Source organism: Lotus japonicus, chromosome 4, assembly GCF_012489685.1.
Source record: "Lotus japonicus ecotype B-129 chromosome 4, LjGifu_v1.2".
In the NCBI taxonomy this organism is placed as follows: Eukaryota; Viridiplantae; Streptophyta; class Magnoliopsida; order Fabales; family Fabaceae; genus Lotus; species Lotus japonicus.
Window position 1 is genome coordinate 60,240,603 of NC_080044.1, and position 15,799 is coordinate 60,256,401.

A 15,799-nucleotide genomic window follows, 5' to 3' on the forward strand; every position below is an offset into this window, starting at 1 on the left:
GCAGAATTTGTCATCAGCCAAGGAACTCTGGGAGAAGCTTGAAGGGTTATATCAGGCAAAGGGCATCTCAAATCGGTTGTTGCTAAAAGAGCAATTCCACAATCTACGCATGGATGAAGGTACGAAAATATCTGATCATCTGAGTACTTTGAATAATATTATCTCCGAGCTGGAATCTATTAAAGTAGAGATTGATGATGAAGATAAAGCGTTAAGGCTCATTTTGTCCCTTCCATCTTCCTATGTTCATCTGAAACCTGTTTTGATGTATGGGAAGGAAAGTTTGAGTTTTGAAGAAGTTTCAACTAAAATTATTTCGGAAGAAAGGAGAATGAAAAATGATGAAAGCACTTCATCAAGCTCAATATTGCTAACTGGAGGTGGGGCTAATGGGAAGAAGATCCTTGCAAAGAATCTGGCTTGCTAGAAGTGTGGAAAGTCTGGGCATGTGAAGAGAAATTGTCCAGGTGGAGCAGTATCTGAAAAAGACTCTGAGGTAAGTGCTAGCAATGTCTCCCTTGTTCTGGGAGATGATGGTGATCTCATATAGAAAATAAAGTTTGTCCTTATGGTATTTCCGCTATACCATGGAAAAGGACAAGTTATTGCTAGCGGATCAGAAATAGCACACAGACATTGGTTGGCATTGATGCAAGGTGTGTGGTGAAAGGTGTCGATGGCTGAAGAACTTCCTGGAAGCCAACATGAGAGTTGCACCATAAAATTTCAGCAAGGTTTCGACATGTGAAAATTCTTGGAATGGTTTAGTTCCAAGTGAAGAAAATTTTTTGGATGGTTTATTTCCAAGTGAAGTGTACTCTTTTATGGTGGAGTATGATTGTCGGTATAGACAATGTAAGCGGAAGATGTGTAACTCTTACAATCAAGGTGGAGATTGTTGGGGTTGATTGTCAAGTCCCACATTGCCAAGTTTCTAAAATAAAGAAGGAGGTTAAAATTTAGCTATTTGAGAAGTTCCACATCGCTTATTGTGGTGAAGCAAGGGGAAGACCAATGATATATATTGGACCTAGGTTCTTTGTTTTTAGATGCACAAGTCAGTAACACTTTAAGCTTATATCTGACTTAGTTTAATATTTGCTTTGTGAGAGTGTGGTTGTACTGGGGCATTGGGGTGAGAGTGAGAGAAGTCTATGTGTTGTAATAATTTTCACATAGTGATATTTCTCTGGCTGTCGATTTAGACAACGGTCGTGGTTTTTTCTCTGGTTTTAGAGTTTCTACATAATTTTATTGTGTTATAATTGTGTTTTATTTTTCTTCAGCTGTGTTGTTTCCCAACATTTTTTACCAAACAAAGACCAAACTCAGTGCCTTGAACACTTTGTTAGCATGCCAAGTCAGCTGAACTTGCTGACCTGCCCTTGTAAAAATTATTATATCTTCTAGCATGTTTGGATTAATCGTTCATGTCTTCTAAAATCAATTCTGCTACTACAAAACTATTAGCCAGAGTCAATTCTTCTTTATTAGGAGTAACTTCTCCTAGAGTAAGCTATGATTCTATACAAACATTGCTTAATTGAACCATTCAGAATGCTAATGCAACATAGACAAGAAAGCCATTAAAAGAAGAGAATTTTGGGAGAAGGTGGGGAGTGGCTACCACTCCGGAAAAACCAACCAACCAGTAACTATCTTTTATGTTCCAAGCACTTTATTTATGAGAACTACCTTTAGAATTCCAAGCTCTTCTCTCCATACAACAAAAATGGCAGTCTCTCGGTTTCTTGTGCTTAATGGAATTCCTTTATGCTTTTCTTACCTCTCTTTGGATTACTTAGCCCCAGAAACTCCATTAAAAATTTAAAGAAAACGTTTGATTGTTAGCATCCAAATATGGCTTTCTTCTTCCTTTAATTTTCTCACTTATCCATGATGACTACACTTGATAGTCTTCCAACCTCTATCCTGTTATCTCTTACCCTCTTTTTTAGCTCGAATGGACATAACAAGTTATATGATTCATCATGATAAGAGTTAGAGACATTTTAGATGGTAATCTCAAACATTTTATCTCAGCCAAAGTTTGGTTAGTCAAACTGACAACCCGAAATGGCAATACATCTCCAACATTTAGCATTTCATATCTATAAATACATATTTGATCATTCCTAAACACAAGCATAACTCATTTGCTCTTTCAAGACTTAGAGTATCTTTCTCTCTCTTTAACTTTGAGTTGACTTGTCCTCTGGCGTGCCTTTTACAAATACATCTCTCGTTGTGGACGTACAAAGCACCACTGTGCTCTCAACCTAGCACCACCACACTTGAATTATATGCATTATTTGCTCATTTTCGGGAAGAACATTTGGCGTTGTCCGTGAGGAAAAAAAATCAATTCTCATCGCAATGGTAAAGTTCAACCACGAGTAGTTTGCAATTGTAAGCAATATTCCAAAAACTTGCGAAGATTTTAACCTACAAGATTCTGCTCTCAACGATTCATGGTCAAAAGTTATGAGTCTCTATCAATATCATCATCACCGTCGTGGATCATAACCACCAAGCTATGCTATGACAACATCAACACAACTGTTTTCGTTTTTTACAAGTAGAGGAACATGTCGAGATTTCGAATTCTCGTATTTCACAAATTCTTCAATTCAAGATCCAAATCTTGAATAGGCGCAATATTCCATCAATAATGAATTTCAATGTAAAGAATCCAAAAGTCGTGTATGATACACATTATCAAAACATTATAACCTTGGTTTTGCCTTTAGTTTCAGCAAAGATCAGATGGTAGATCCTACTTCTCTAGAAACTTAGGGTTCCTGAAGAAGTGCTAATAATGTTTCTAGAAACTAAAGAGTAAACATAATGATATTAGATAACTTTCATTCATTTTCATCTAAAAAGTTAAAACAAAATTAACCTGCACTCGGAAAAACATTCATTACTTTTTGTGGCACAAGAGTCAAATCTGTTCACTTTTCATATTTTTTTTACAAGCATCCTCCACAGAAGACAATTTTGTTTGAGTAAGGAACAACCACATAATGATGGGTTTAAGTCTCCCAGCGTGAGTTTTTTTCCATCCACAAGACTCGAACCTTAGATTCTGCTAAGGTGAATCAAACATGTACCATTTTAACCAACCACACTTTAGTTCATTTTCATTAAATCATGTACCTGAATATTTTTTTTCAGAATTAAGACCCATGGTTTTTTTTTTTGTCAACAATGAATAACCCATGATGTTTTTCTTTAAATGGGCCTTCCCTTGATTAAACAGGCCCAATTCATTAGTGTGCGAAGAAATAGGGTAATAGGGAAATCCCGCTCCCAATAAATAGGGTTTTTTAGTTTCAAAAAGGGTTACAGTTAAAAACTCAGAACCTTTACATGGCGGAAACCGCTACACCGGAACCGGTAACCGTCGAGCAAACCACCGGGCCAGCTGCCGCCGTAGACATGGTTGTAGAAAACGCCGTACTCGCCGGCGTCGATTCAGCAGCGAACGGCGAGTCCAACCTGAAGCGGCCCAGAGAGGATGAAGAAGAAGAGGGTGTTTCTAAGATGCCGAAGGTGGGTGAAGAAGAGAAGAAACCATCAGGTCCCGTGAAATTGGGTCCCAAAAGCTTCGACTCTTCCAGGGAGATGTTCGATTACTTCTACAATTTCCTTCATGTTTGGCCTCCTAATGTTAATCTCAACAAGGTAGTTCCACACTTCTGATAGTTGTCCTTTGTAAATTGCACAACAGCTTTGATTTGAAAGGGTAGCTAATGTATGGATTGGATGGATTTTTGATTGAATCATAATCAGGCATGAAACTAGAAAAAAAAAAGGGTAAGAAGGGTGGAAATTTAACACATATTAAGCAAAATAATAATGGCTAGTTGGAGAAGGTAGTATAGAATTTGAGTTGGACAAATACAACATTTGAATACTCTTATATATGGAGTAAAAATAAACCATTAATTCATTCGTGATGCATTAAGTCATCCTAACCATCCATGAGTCCATGACCTATTTAATCCATGTAAGACCATTTTTAGGGGATAGGATGAATGAACATCCAACTTATTATGAAATCATATTTCAAAAACACCCTCATACACAGTCACGCTATCACTGATCTGTAAGCAAGATGTTTGATGGATGGTGAGTTTAAGAGTTAAGGAATTATGGAGTGGAAAGGGAAGGGATATCCATTAACCATTCAATAGCTGTTTCAGTTGGACAGTTGGTCCTTCAACCAACCCGTTAACTAATATAGACCAAACCCATTTAATCTTTTATTATAATTGGATAGATGGACCTGATGGATGATGGATTAGTGTGTCTGATTGCCTCCCCTTGTATAGGTAAAAGAAGACGTCTGCAATCTTAGGTTAGCCTTTTTACATTTTTGCGACTATGCTTGTGTTGTTGTTGCAACTTTGGCACTTCATGTGTTTGGCAATGTCCTTTTCATGTGTTTTTTTTTTGTTTTTGTTTGGGGGGTTGTGAGATGGTTTTCAATGTCACCAAAATGTGACATGACAATCCAAATTCGCTTGTGTATAAATGTCAGGATTAACATTTGAAATGCTTGCAATTCATGACTACCTTATGGATAGCTTGAGTTTTGAATCAGTTCAATCTTAATATGTTGTCTTAGAAATGTATCTTGGTGATGCAGTAGCCAAGTCTGAATTTAATTCGTACTGAATTTACTCTGGGTTATTTTGTGTGGCAGTATGAACACATGGTGTTACTGGAATTGCTTAAGAATGGCCACACGGAGCCTGATGAAAAGATTGGCGGAGGAATTCTTGCTTTCCAAGTCCGCAAGCATCCTATGTGGAAAAGTAGGTGTTTCTTCCTCATCAGGGAGGATGAATCTATTGATGATTTTAGCTTCCGTAAATGTGTGGATCATATTCTTCCATTGCCAGAAGAGATGCAATTGAAACCTGATGTTAACAGGGCATTAAAGCGTCACGGCAAAAAGGGTGGTGGTGGTGGTGGTGGAAGAGGAGGTGGACGTGGTCGTGGCCATGGGAGAAGGGGGAAGTCACATTGAGCGCAACGGTTACTGCAGGTCTTAGTATTGTTTTAAGATTATAATGTTTTTGTACACCTGACCATATTATTTCATGTTTTCTACTAGTAATTTATAATTCAGATTTTGGCTTTTTATCATATGCAGTTATATTTCTTCCCTGATCCTTTGCTGAATGGTGGCCTTCAGTACAATTTCAGTCGATAATAAGCCATTAGGGAATTTGGGTTTCTTGCACTGTCATTTCTATTATAAAATGACAGAGCACTAAATTTTGGAATAGTATATTTTGTTCTAGGGTATGTGGAGTTTTCCATTGATTCAACGTTCTACCATCCATCACATACGTTTTAGCTTCTTGTGTAATGCAATGAATTCATTTCTTATTTTCTGATCCTCTCTTTAAAAAAAAGCTCATTATGATTAAAGAAACCAATCTCTCGCTCAAGGAAAGGCCTTAAAAATGGAATGAATGATTTCATTCTTAATAGTTATGATTAATTTAATTATATTTACTAGTGTTTTTTTACTCGTGTTTTGCACGGGGAAAACACGAGGAATATGTATGTCGTATTTTATACGTCTATTAATAAGTTGATTATTAAAGATATATTAAACAACAGATGAAATAGAAGAGTCTGAAATGGTAAGCAAAGTGAATAAAAAGACTTCTCTTCTAAGCCTGATCGAGATCAACAAGAACTCGTTTGACATTCGACATGAACATGAAGACAATAACACAAATAATAGATATAAGGAATTACCAACATATTAAACAACATGTGAAATAAAAGAGTCTGAAATACTGAGCAAAGTGGTCAAAAAGTCTTAAATTGAAATCCTTGTTGCATATATTGAAATTTGTGCAATTGAATAACTAATAAAAAGGCCTCAGAAGATAAAACCCACATGAGAAAGGGACTGACCCTGACTCTTGTTTATAGTCATTGTGAAGCATAAAGTCACCGGGAATTGCCTTCGAGAGAATTTGAAGGGAAGACCAGAGTCAGAAGGCGTTAAGGTTGTCTTTGGAATGCACTCTATTTTACCCAGCCTGATTCCTGATAAAACAGTTGCAACTATTATATATTGAGTAAGATGAGTAACTCTTAAACGAGTTCTATTACACAAACCAGCCGCTTGGCCTATGTTTCAAAGAAGCATGATCGGAACTCCAACTTTCAATATCAGTCTGTGGCTTGGAATTCCCGAGCACTGAACGCCGTTTAAAAACTCAGAATCTTCATCCGATCTACATGGGATATCATAGTTCAAGTACTCTCTCTCGACACCAAAAAGCTTTGACAGCATGTAGTTGTTGACTTGCTCGACACTCTCGATTCTCGAAGGTCGGGGCGAGAATTGCTCTTTCTTGGAAGTATGAATCATTTTCCAAGTTCGCGACTAAGTCTGGATAAGCAAAAGAAGATCAGGACCTTGTTCAATCAACAAATCTGACGGAATCTCAATTGTGGTTTCAGCCTCGTCGATGATGTTAATTGTTCCGTCGCCCACCTTAAGAATCCATTATGCAAACTCTCTTATTTCTGCAGCAGACGTTGAGGATGAGGCACTCTGTAATCTCATGTTTACTATCAGTTTCATTACCTTGCAATATTTTCATAAGTAAGATGAATTGATGGTCGACCCCACAATATCAACCCAGCTTCCTTTTGAAATAACCGGAAGAATTTGTCTGAAGTCTCCTCCCAATACCACAACCTTACCCCCGAAAATAAATTAGTATTGATTCTTTTTTTAATCAGAGCATTGAATTCCTATTTGAGTCTCTATTGGCTTAATAGGGGATCTAATAAAATATATTGAAATTTTAAATAAATTTACAATCAATAATTATCATATATATGTCCAAATATTTATTTTTTGTGCTGATTGCGAAAATTAATGGTTTATTTATACAAAATAGAGATTGCAAACGGAGGTCAATACACACATTAAACGACCTAAAATATATTCGGTTAAGGGTCCATAACTTTTTTATTTTAAAAATAATTAAAGATTGATATTAAAATTGAATTAGATAACTACCCAGATGAAGTAATCTAAATTCTAAAAAACTCTTTTATCGTCTGACATTTTGTTTTTGGTATGCCCCTTTAGAAGTTATTGAAATATGGAAGCTATATGAGATCAAATTACTGAATTTAAAAAATAAGAAACAAACTTGCTGACTTATAAGATAAAGTATAGAACAAAAAAGATAATTTTGACAAATTATATATATTAGATAGATTCAAAAAGGGGCTTGTGGCAGCGGCTGGGTGCTGTGAATTGGCCTGATTTCCGCTGCAATAACATTGTGGGTTGGGTGAAGTCTCTTGCACGCGGTGCTCATAGCGTTAGATTCCTCGTTGGTTTATGGGCGTCCTGGAAGTGGCGCTGCAACTGGTTGTTGGACGCGCATCCTTGGACCTTCGACGTGGCTTGGAGACGGTTGACGCACGATCACGACGAGTGGGTTCGTAGCAATCAGGTCGTGGACTTGCTACTGTGTAATGCATGGTTTCCTCCTCCAGTAGACATGGTTAAATGCAATTCTGATGGTAGTTTTTGTGAAATGAACCAGCGGATTGGGGGTGGTGGGATTATCAGAGATCATCTTGGTCGTTGGGTGGCTAGCTGTTATTCAGGGAATTCGGGGAACAATGTGTTCCAAGCAGAAGCTGTGGCGCTGCGTGATGTTCTCCAATTGGCCTGAGATAGAGGGTTCAGGAGGGTGATTTGTGATGTTGACTGTGCTGCTCTTGTATCAGTGTTATCAGATGCAGCTACGTCTCAAAGGCATTCTGAATTCGTTGTGTTGCTTTCCATTCGTCATCTGTTGGTGAAGGACTGGAATGTGAAGATTAACTGTGTTCATCGTGATAGCGATTCGGTAGCGGACTTCCTTGCAAGGAGAGGGGCAGCAGCGCATGCTTCTGGGCTTTGGAGCATTGCTTCGCCGGATCCGGATGTGGAATACCTTCTCCTGAAGGACTCGTTGTCTGTTCCTTAGTTTGTTTTCTTTGTTTTTGGCAATTTTCCGATGTATAAAAAAAAGACTTGACATCAGAAATGTAACCAAAATCTAATTAGAACATATAACCATTTGAATAAAAACTAATCCCTTTTTCTTGAAAAAAAAGATATAGGCATACAAATCTAACGTGATCAATCTAATTGAAAGAACTTAACAGATTGACACATGAAATTTGCTATCTAATAAAAACAATGACAACAACATAAGGAAACAAAACAGAAAACAAACATTTTGATTTGTATATCTCATACAACAGGCTCAATTATGTGTAATTTGAATTAGTGAACCCACTTTAGAGACATCATCAGTTTTGAAACTTAGTGCAAGATTGAATTTTCGGATTTTTATTTAATTAAGGATTTTATGAGTTTTTATTGTGATTTTGTAGTTTTTATTAATTAATTTTTATGGTATTTATATTTAATCTAGGTAAATCTTAGATAATTATGACAAATCTTTTAAAATTTAAAAATTTTATGAAAAAAATTCTCAGATTTAAAATTACCTTTAAAAAATCGGCTTCAAGATTTGTTATGGAAAAAATTTTAGGTGAAGAAATTTTTTATTTTTAGAGTATTAATTAAATTTTATGGTATTTTTATTGAATTTTCGGATTTTTAATTAATTCAGAATTTTTTGAGTTTTTATTGTGATTTGGTAGATTTTGATAGTTTTTTATTAATTAATGTTTATGGTCTTTTTTTGTTTTTTATTTAATCTACGTAAATCTTTTAAAATTTTAATATTTTATGAAAAAGTTTCTCAGATTTAAACATCAAAAGCTATCTAACAAATTGACACGTGAAATTATTTTTATGAGAATTAATCTGGTGCTGCAACGTCACTAAATGAGCCTGATAGAAGTTCTTCTTATAATATATATTGATTTTTCTTACTAACTAATGTCTATCTTCATATAACTCAAAGTTCATATGAGATGATTAGTTGTAAGATAATAAATTTCAATAATAATAGTAAGGGATGAGGAAAGTCCATGTGATGGTGTATTTCTTCTCTTCTTAACATTATCTATTTTTTTTTTTGGTAGTTAACAATGATAAAACGGAGTGAAAACATCTGATTATTGGGCATAACGTCAATGGCGTGTTGAGGAGACCGACAAAGGTCCATTGTATGCATGATCGGCTACTAATGCAAGCGATTTGTGTTATGTCAGCATGGCACCATGAGGCAAATCACCCCGAGAGAGTTGTCAGCCAACCAAACTTTTACTCTACACAAGAGAGTTTGAACCTTCCAACTATGCGAGGTAAGAGTTAAACCCGAAATTGATGATTAGTTGTACCAATTCAATTTGGCATTCTTAACATTTATTTAACTTACCTTATTAAGACCATGTACAATGATTTTCAACACTCAACACCACTTTTTCTCTTCTCAACACCCCACATCATCTTTTCTCTCTAATTCAACACTCATTCAACGTTTACTCACTCCAATAGTTTTTCATTCAACACCCAACCCCACCACTTACCCTACCCCACCACTTTTTTATTATCGATTTAAATTAAATTAAAACAATAAACATTTAACAATTTTTTTTAATTATAGAAAATAATATATTTTATTTTCTTAACTTAAAATGCAAGACAAAGGCTAATAGAAAGATAATGAGATGGTGAGAAAGATAATAAGATGGTGAAAAGCTTGGATTTTTTTTTGTGTCTAAATCTAACAAACCAAGTCTCTATTTATAAAGGGAAAAAATCATGAATTTTGGTATAAAAAAATTTTCCGGAAATTGTTTTTTTCAATGAAATAATTGAGTTCAAAAGATTAAGAAGATAAAAATCCAGTGACCCAATCAGGAATCGCCACGTGGCCTGGCGACCCCACTCTCAACATGTTGAATAAACTCAACACCTTTCTCCTCTTTCCTCAAACTCAACACACCCCTAAACACCACTACACTACCCACTCAACACTAATCACTAAACTCAGCACACCCATTGGAAATGGTCTAACATATCATTTCGTTATTGGCACATACCTAAAATTTATAATTTACCTAATATGGAAATGGAACCCTTAAAAAGATGTTCAAATTTCCACCCTTTAATTTGACATGTTGTAGCGAGTGACATAATTTTTGAAGAAAAAAAAAATAACGATTTTGATTTCTCTTATTTCAAGGAGTTCAGGATGGATTCACATGATTGGATCAAATACCATTTTATTCATCTACAAAGTACGTTATACAATTGTGTCCCTTGTCTTGATTTTAGAAAAGGTGCTTGTCGGCGACGAGATATGTCCACAATATTGAATTCGTCTCTGCAAGGTCGGTTTATTTCAGGCAGTCATAGAGTCATCGGTAAATGGAAGAGTTACCAACAATCATGTCGTCGCTAAGGGTATTTTTTGAAAAAAAAAAGAAGTCGGACGACTTAAATCGTGAATAGTTGGCATGAAGCATAAATGATGACAACGCCTGATTAAAAAAATTACCATTGGTTTTTACTGTCAAATGAATCCATCACAAAATTTATCGATAACTCGGGCAACAGATGCATTAATTGCTTCATCTATTTACCGATGGTTTTAGCGACGACTTAAATCGTTGGTTAGCAACGTAACGGTTTAAACTGTTGGCCCCGTTAACTTTACTCACACCTCTCCTCTCTTCTCTCTTGGTTAATTCTTTTCATTGTTTATAGTTTTTATTTAACAGTTAGTTATTTATTTATTTATTATTTTTTGAATTTGTTTTTTAAATTTTGTCGTATTGACAACTTTTGTGAGGCATGCCTACATAGTTTGGGACATCATTTAGGTTAGTTAAGTTTTGTTTATATTTACCTATGTTTAGTAGTTTAATAATTATTATATGAAATTAATCTGTTTAATAATTTTGGTAGTATTTTAGAATATTTTAATGTTTGCCTTGTTCATATAATAATTAATGGTTAGACCAAAATACCCTTTTTATTAGGGATGATATGTCTCATCGGTTGTAAAATCTTTAATTTTAATTCATTACGCTCTTCATGACAATGTTTTAGACCCCATTCGATTTCTTTTTTGTTACAAGACCTCATTTGATTAAGATCCATATGAATGTACGTGCTTCTGAAAAATCATGAAATAATTATAATTTACTAATAGGTACTTATAAAACGGTGAAATTAGTAGGATGCTTGGTAATTACGATCTACTCCATAATTTTCATTGTTTTCATTGTTTGGTAATTACGTAATTAATAGATACAGTTATTTTGTGGTATTTAGGAACACACGAATTCATATGAGACTTAGATGAATGAGATCTTTTATACTATCATGAAGACTTAGATTAATAATGTAAGGAATTAATTTTTTTTTTTCTACGGATAGAGCACTCTCATCCCTAGTGTTCCGGTATCAACCACAGACTAGAGGCTAACCAGTTTGAGAGCAAGCGAAGTAAACAAAGTAAACGAAAATGCGTGAAAATGATAGCATCTCTGCCGCTTGGGCGGTCCTCTTCTATTTATAACTTGGGTTTTGGTCCGGCTGGACCATGGGTTGCCCGGCCCATTTATTACATGATAGTGATAAGCCCAAAATAAATGACCCGGTTCGCCTATATCAGTCCACAGGCCCACAAGACACTGATGTTTTAGAACTAAAACGATAGTGTCTTAATTAGACCCACAACGTCTGGTTCGCCCATATACAATGTGAATAAATTCATGAACGCACAGGCTTCCAACAAAATAAGGCTAACCATAATGTAAACAATGTTTAGCTAATCATTACAAAGTTAAATCGGTCTGTGTGGCGTGTGAAGTCTAAATGACACTTCACCCATCACTTCAATCACTATGCACAAATCAAATCTCTTTCCGGATTTTGTACCTGCTGCAATCATCACAAATATAACACAGATATCTTGAAACTTGTAATGCATAAGGCCTACCTAAGCTATGCTACTCACATTAATTAAGAAATGCATTTAAAATCCACTCATGGAATAGCCCTTCTCTGAAAAGACTCGACTCCCTCGAAACGACACATTCACCTGCCAACTGACGTCACTCTTCATTCAATCGCTACCTTTTTGCCAAACGTCGTCTCTTAATGGCGCGCTGATTCACCGCCTTAATGAGTTTGAATGTGTGGCTTGAATGAACGCGTGGATTCACACAAACCACGCGTTTGCTCACCATTTACCTCAAGTGCCTTTAACCATACATTTCTAACTCATCTCTTCACCTTCCGCCGTTTCTCTATATATAGCGGTCATTTTTTACTACAAATTACTTTACTCTTCTCTTTCAAAAGTTTTTCAAACCTTGTGTACTCATAGAGTTTCCTGCATTGACCTGCGAGTGTTCTCCAACATTGCCAGAACTCCCCCAAATTAGCCAAGTTCATCAGATCCTTTCCCTGGTAAGCACTTTTCACTCAACCTGCTTGTACAATTTTTTCATCATTCTACACTAAACCTTTCATGTAAAATCTTTCCCTCTTCATCTTCTTGTTTTACTGAAATCACTCTTAAAAACTAATCTCCTTCACAACTGCAACTCCAATTTTACCCCACTACATGTCATAACTCCTGAATCCTTTACAATTTCAGGAATTCTTTCCAAAATGGATGCAAAACGCACCCGTAAAGTCTCTAAAGCCTCTAAAACTTCTTCTATTGCAGTCGATACATGGGTCACTAGTAAAGTTAAAACTAGGTTCACTAAATTCTGCAATGTTAAAACTGTAATGGACTTAATTACTGAAAACACTTTTCGCTCTGATGGCCAAGATGTGTACCTTGACATAGTCCCCTGTTTACCTACCGAACCTTGTTGTTTTGGGGCTCCTGGCCCTAACGGCAAAAATCACACCTATTTCTTTGACAACATTTTTACCGACCTAAAATATAAACTCCCTCTGTCATATTTCACTTGCTCCGTTTTAACCCTACTGAATGTTGCCCCAACACAACTCCATTGTAATAGCTGGGCATACCTGAGGGCGTTCGAACTTTTGTGTCAAGTGTTAGGTATTGAACCCACTAGCAGTAAGTTTTTTTACTTCTTTGAAACTAGTGGTAGAAGCATAAAAGGCGAATATCTTTCTCTAGCCGCCGCTAGGGGAAAAGGCCTATTTACCTTATTTAGAAGCCACTACAAACAATTTAAAGGGAGATTCTTTAGGCTAAACGAAACAGAAAAGTGCAAGGATGTATTTTATTTCAATGATGGAAGCCCAAAGTTCCCTTTCTACTGGACCGCCCGTTATGAGGCTATCATCAAACTACCTGATGACTCCCTCACCCCTGAAGAAATGGTGGATTGCACCTTTCTATCTAGCATTGACTTGAATCTCACCGAATTTCTAGATGCCCATTATGAAAACAGATTGGGTGAATATGTGGGTAAGATTCTTAAATTTCCACATCTTTGTACCTCAAGTATTTATTTGATTTCTAACCCTACCATTTTGTTTCAGCAAAAATGACTCGCCTCTCTGATGATGACATCCTCCGTTTCCGTCGAGAACAACAGGCTGCAAGGGAAAAAAGAAACCCAGCGAAGACTCTGTTAGATGCCGATGCTAGTCATTCAGGCACCGAATCGAATCGCCCTCAAAAGAAGAAAAGAAAGAATGAAACACCTGAATCGGCGAAAGGAAAAGACTCTTCTCAGCCCTCAATGGAAAAATTTATGGTGAAGGGTAATCCTCAACATATGACACACAAAGCTGGGTCTTCAAGTGCTGCGCCCCCTTCATGGAAAAGCCTGCTGAAAGAATTTGAAGAGCTCACTTCTGAAGAAGTGACCTCGCTATGGGACTCCAAAATTGACTTTAATTCGCTGGTGGAAACAAATTTGGTGTTTGAGGCGGATCGGGAAAAGATTAAGAAGATCGGATTAAAGGAAGCTTGTCAAGCCATCATGACGAAAGGACTTGAAATTGCGGCGATTTCCAAGATGATTGACCTGGAGACCGCTGACTTTGATGGGATTAACTCCGCCAAACAGTTAGAAGAGAAAGAAAGAGAGATCCTGAAGATGAAAGCTACCATGAAATTGTTGGATTCTGCCAACAAAGTGAATGAGAAGAAAGCCGCAGATTTAGCCCTAGAAAATGAACGCTTAAAGAAGCATGCTGAAGACTTAAACATCACTCAGAAAGCTAAAGAGGAAGAACTTGTGAAATCCAAAGCAGAAATCACTCATCTCAATTCCTCCAATGCTGAATTGAAAAATGAAAATTCAAAATTGCATTCAGAAGTTTCTGAACTGAAGAATTCTGTCCTTGATCAATTTGAAGCCGGATTTGCAAAAGCCAAAGAACAGATTCTTTTCCTAAATCCTCAAGTTTCCATCAACCTTGCCGGTTTCGATCCTTATGCTAGGATTGTCGATGGCAAGTTGATCAGCCCTGACACTGGTGATGAGGAAGACGAAGGAGAAGAAGATAAAAATGAAGAAGATGAAAATGTCAACGACAAAGAAGGCGAAGGGGAAAACCATTAGTTCTGTCTCTGTTTAAGAATGACTACCGTACTAATTCATCTTTTAGCTCTCTTTTATTTCCTAAGTTAGTTTAAACTTGTTTATAGTTTGTCTTTTGTATTTGTAAGTGTTGAGCAAGTAGCTCCACAGTTTGTCTTAAAATATTATGTGATGTTTTATTAAGTACTATTAAGATAATATGTTTTCTATATATCATTGTCTGCAAATTGGTTAATCCTGATGGCTCTGCATCACACTTAGATAACTGTAATACTTAAATTTATAATTTCTACCCTTAAACTATTGTTGTCACTATCCATTCTCAATGAAGACATCAGATCTTAACTTAATACAAAAATTACTATGTTATTCCTTCTAACTTAAGAACATGATCCTTGTAATAACAACTATATCAATTAGACAATCAAAATAATTAATAATACTGCGCTTTACTAACCTTTCAATCAGTAAGTTCAAAGTATAACTTAACATGAATAACTTTTACTAACCTTTCACCAAATTTGATCCGCCTTCGTCGTTTAGTTGAATACCTTATTCCCACATTTTGCAGTACAAAATGAAATATGCTTAAATGAATCTCGTCAAATGTTGTGAATTTTAAACTTAATCAACTACTTTGGAATCATAAGGCCTTTGTGTACATAACTTAGTCAAATTTTGCATTTTTGACATAGTTATTCATGGAAATCAAAGTCAAAATATTTGATTTCATTAATATGCTCGCGTGGAGACTTGTGCTTAGTTTGGACAAGCTTAAATCCAATTTAAGACTGTGCTTATGAATTCGTGGTCGAATGCTCTTGTTTTAAGAGACTTACTTTTTTCTCAATTGTCTGACGTCGCCCAATTGATAGACCTTAGTTGATAAGTTTCCGCTATGGGTAAAAGAAATAAGTAAAATGATACGCCCTTGATCATTTTAAAAAGGTTATGCCTCGTTAAAAACTCTTCCGCCTGGGGTAGAGAAAAGAGTGCATACCTGTTATTCATTAATAACTGATGCCTCGTTAAAAACTCTCCCGCCTGGGGTAGAGAAAAGAGTGCATCGAATTTAGTCTTACACAACAAACATAGTCTTAAACAATACACCAACAAACGTAGACTTCAACACACACAAACTGAAACAACGAAACATAGTCTTGGACAAACATACACTGAAACAAACTGTACAAATCCAAACAAACCGAACGAACCACCCTGCACTTCAACTGTAATAATAACGGAGATGCTGTGCATTCCAAGCCCTTGGGACCCTTCGCCC

At 36.1% G+C, this 15,799-nt stretch overlaps 2 protein-coding genes across 3 annotated transcripts; both read left to right on the top strand.

The window, feature by feature from the left end:
• Positions 1-3,334: 3,334 nt before the first annotated feature.
• LOC130715858 (protein EMBRYO DEFECTIVE 514-like) lies at positions 3,335-5,403 on the top strand. Of its 2 annotated transcripts, XM_057566006.1 has the most exons (3): positions 3,335-3,687; positions 4,712-5,056; positions 5,165-5,403. In XM_057566006.1, the coding sequence occupies exons 1-2, from the start codon at positions 3,373-3,375 to the stop codon at positions 5,036-5,038; spliced, it is 642 nt and encodes a 213-aa protein (XP_057421989.1). In that variant the 5' UTR covers positions 3,335-3,372; the 3' UTR covers positions 5,039-5,056; positions 5,165-5,403. The 2 variants fall into 2 exon arrangements, with proteins under 2 accessions (XP_057421989.1, XP_057421988.1); XM_057566005.1 differs by having other exon boundaries at positions 4,712-5,403.
• Positions 5,404-7,559: 2,156 nt separating this feature from the next.
• On the top strand, positions 7,560-8,033 carry LOC130713065 (uncharacterized). Its single transcript, XM_057562867.1, has 2 exons — positions 7,560-7,713; positions 7,792-8,033. Exons 1-2 carry the CDS (start codon positions 7,560-7,562, stop codon positions 8,031-8,033), a joined length of 396 nt encoding a protein of 131 aa, XP_057418850.1.
• The last annotated feature ends 7,766 nt before the right edge of the window (positions 8,034-15,799 follow it).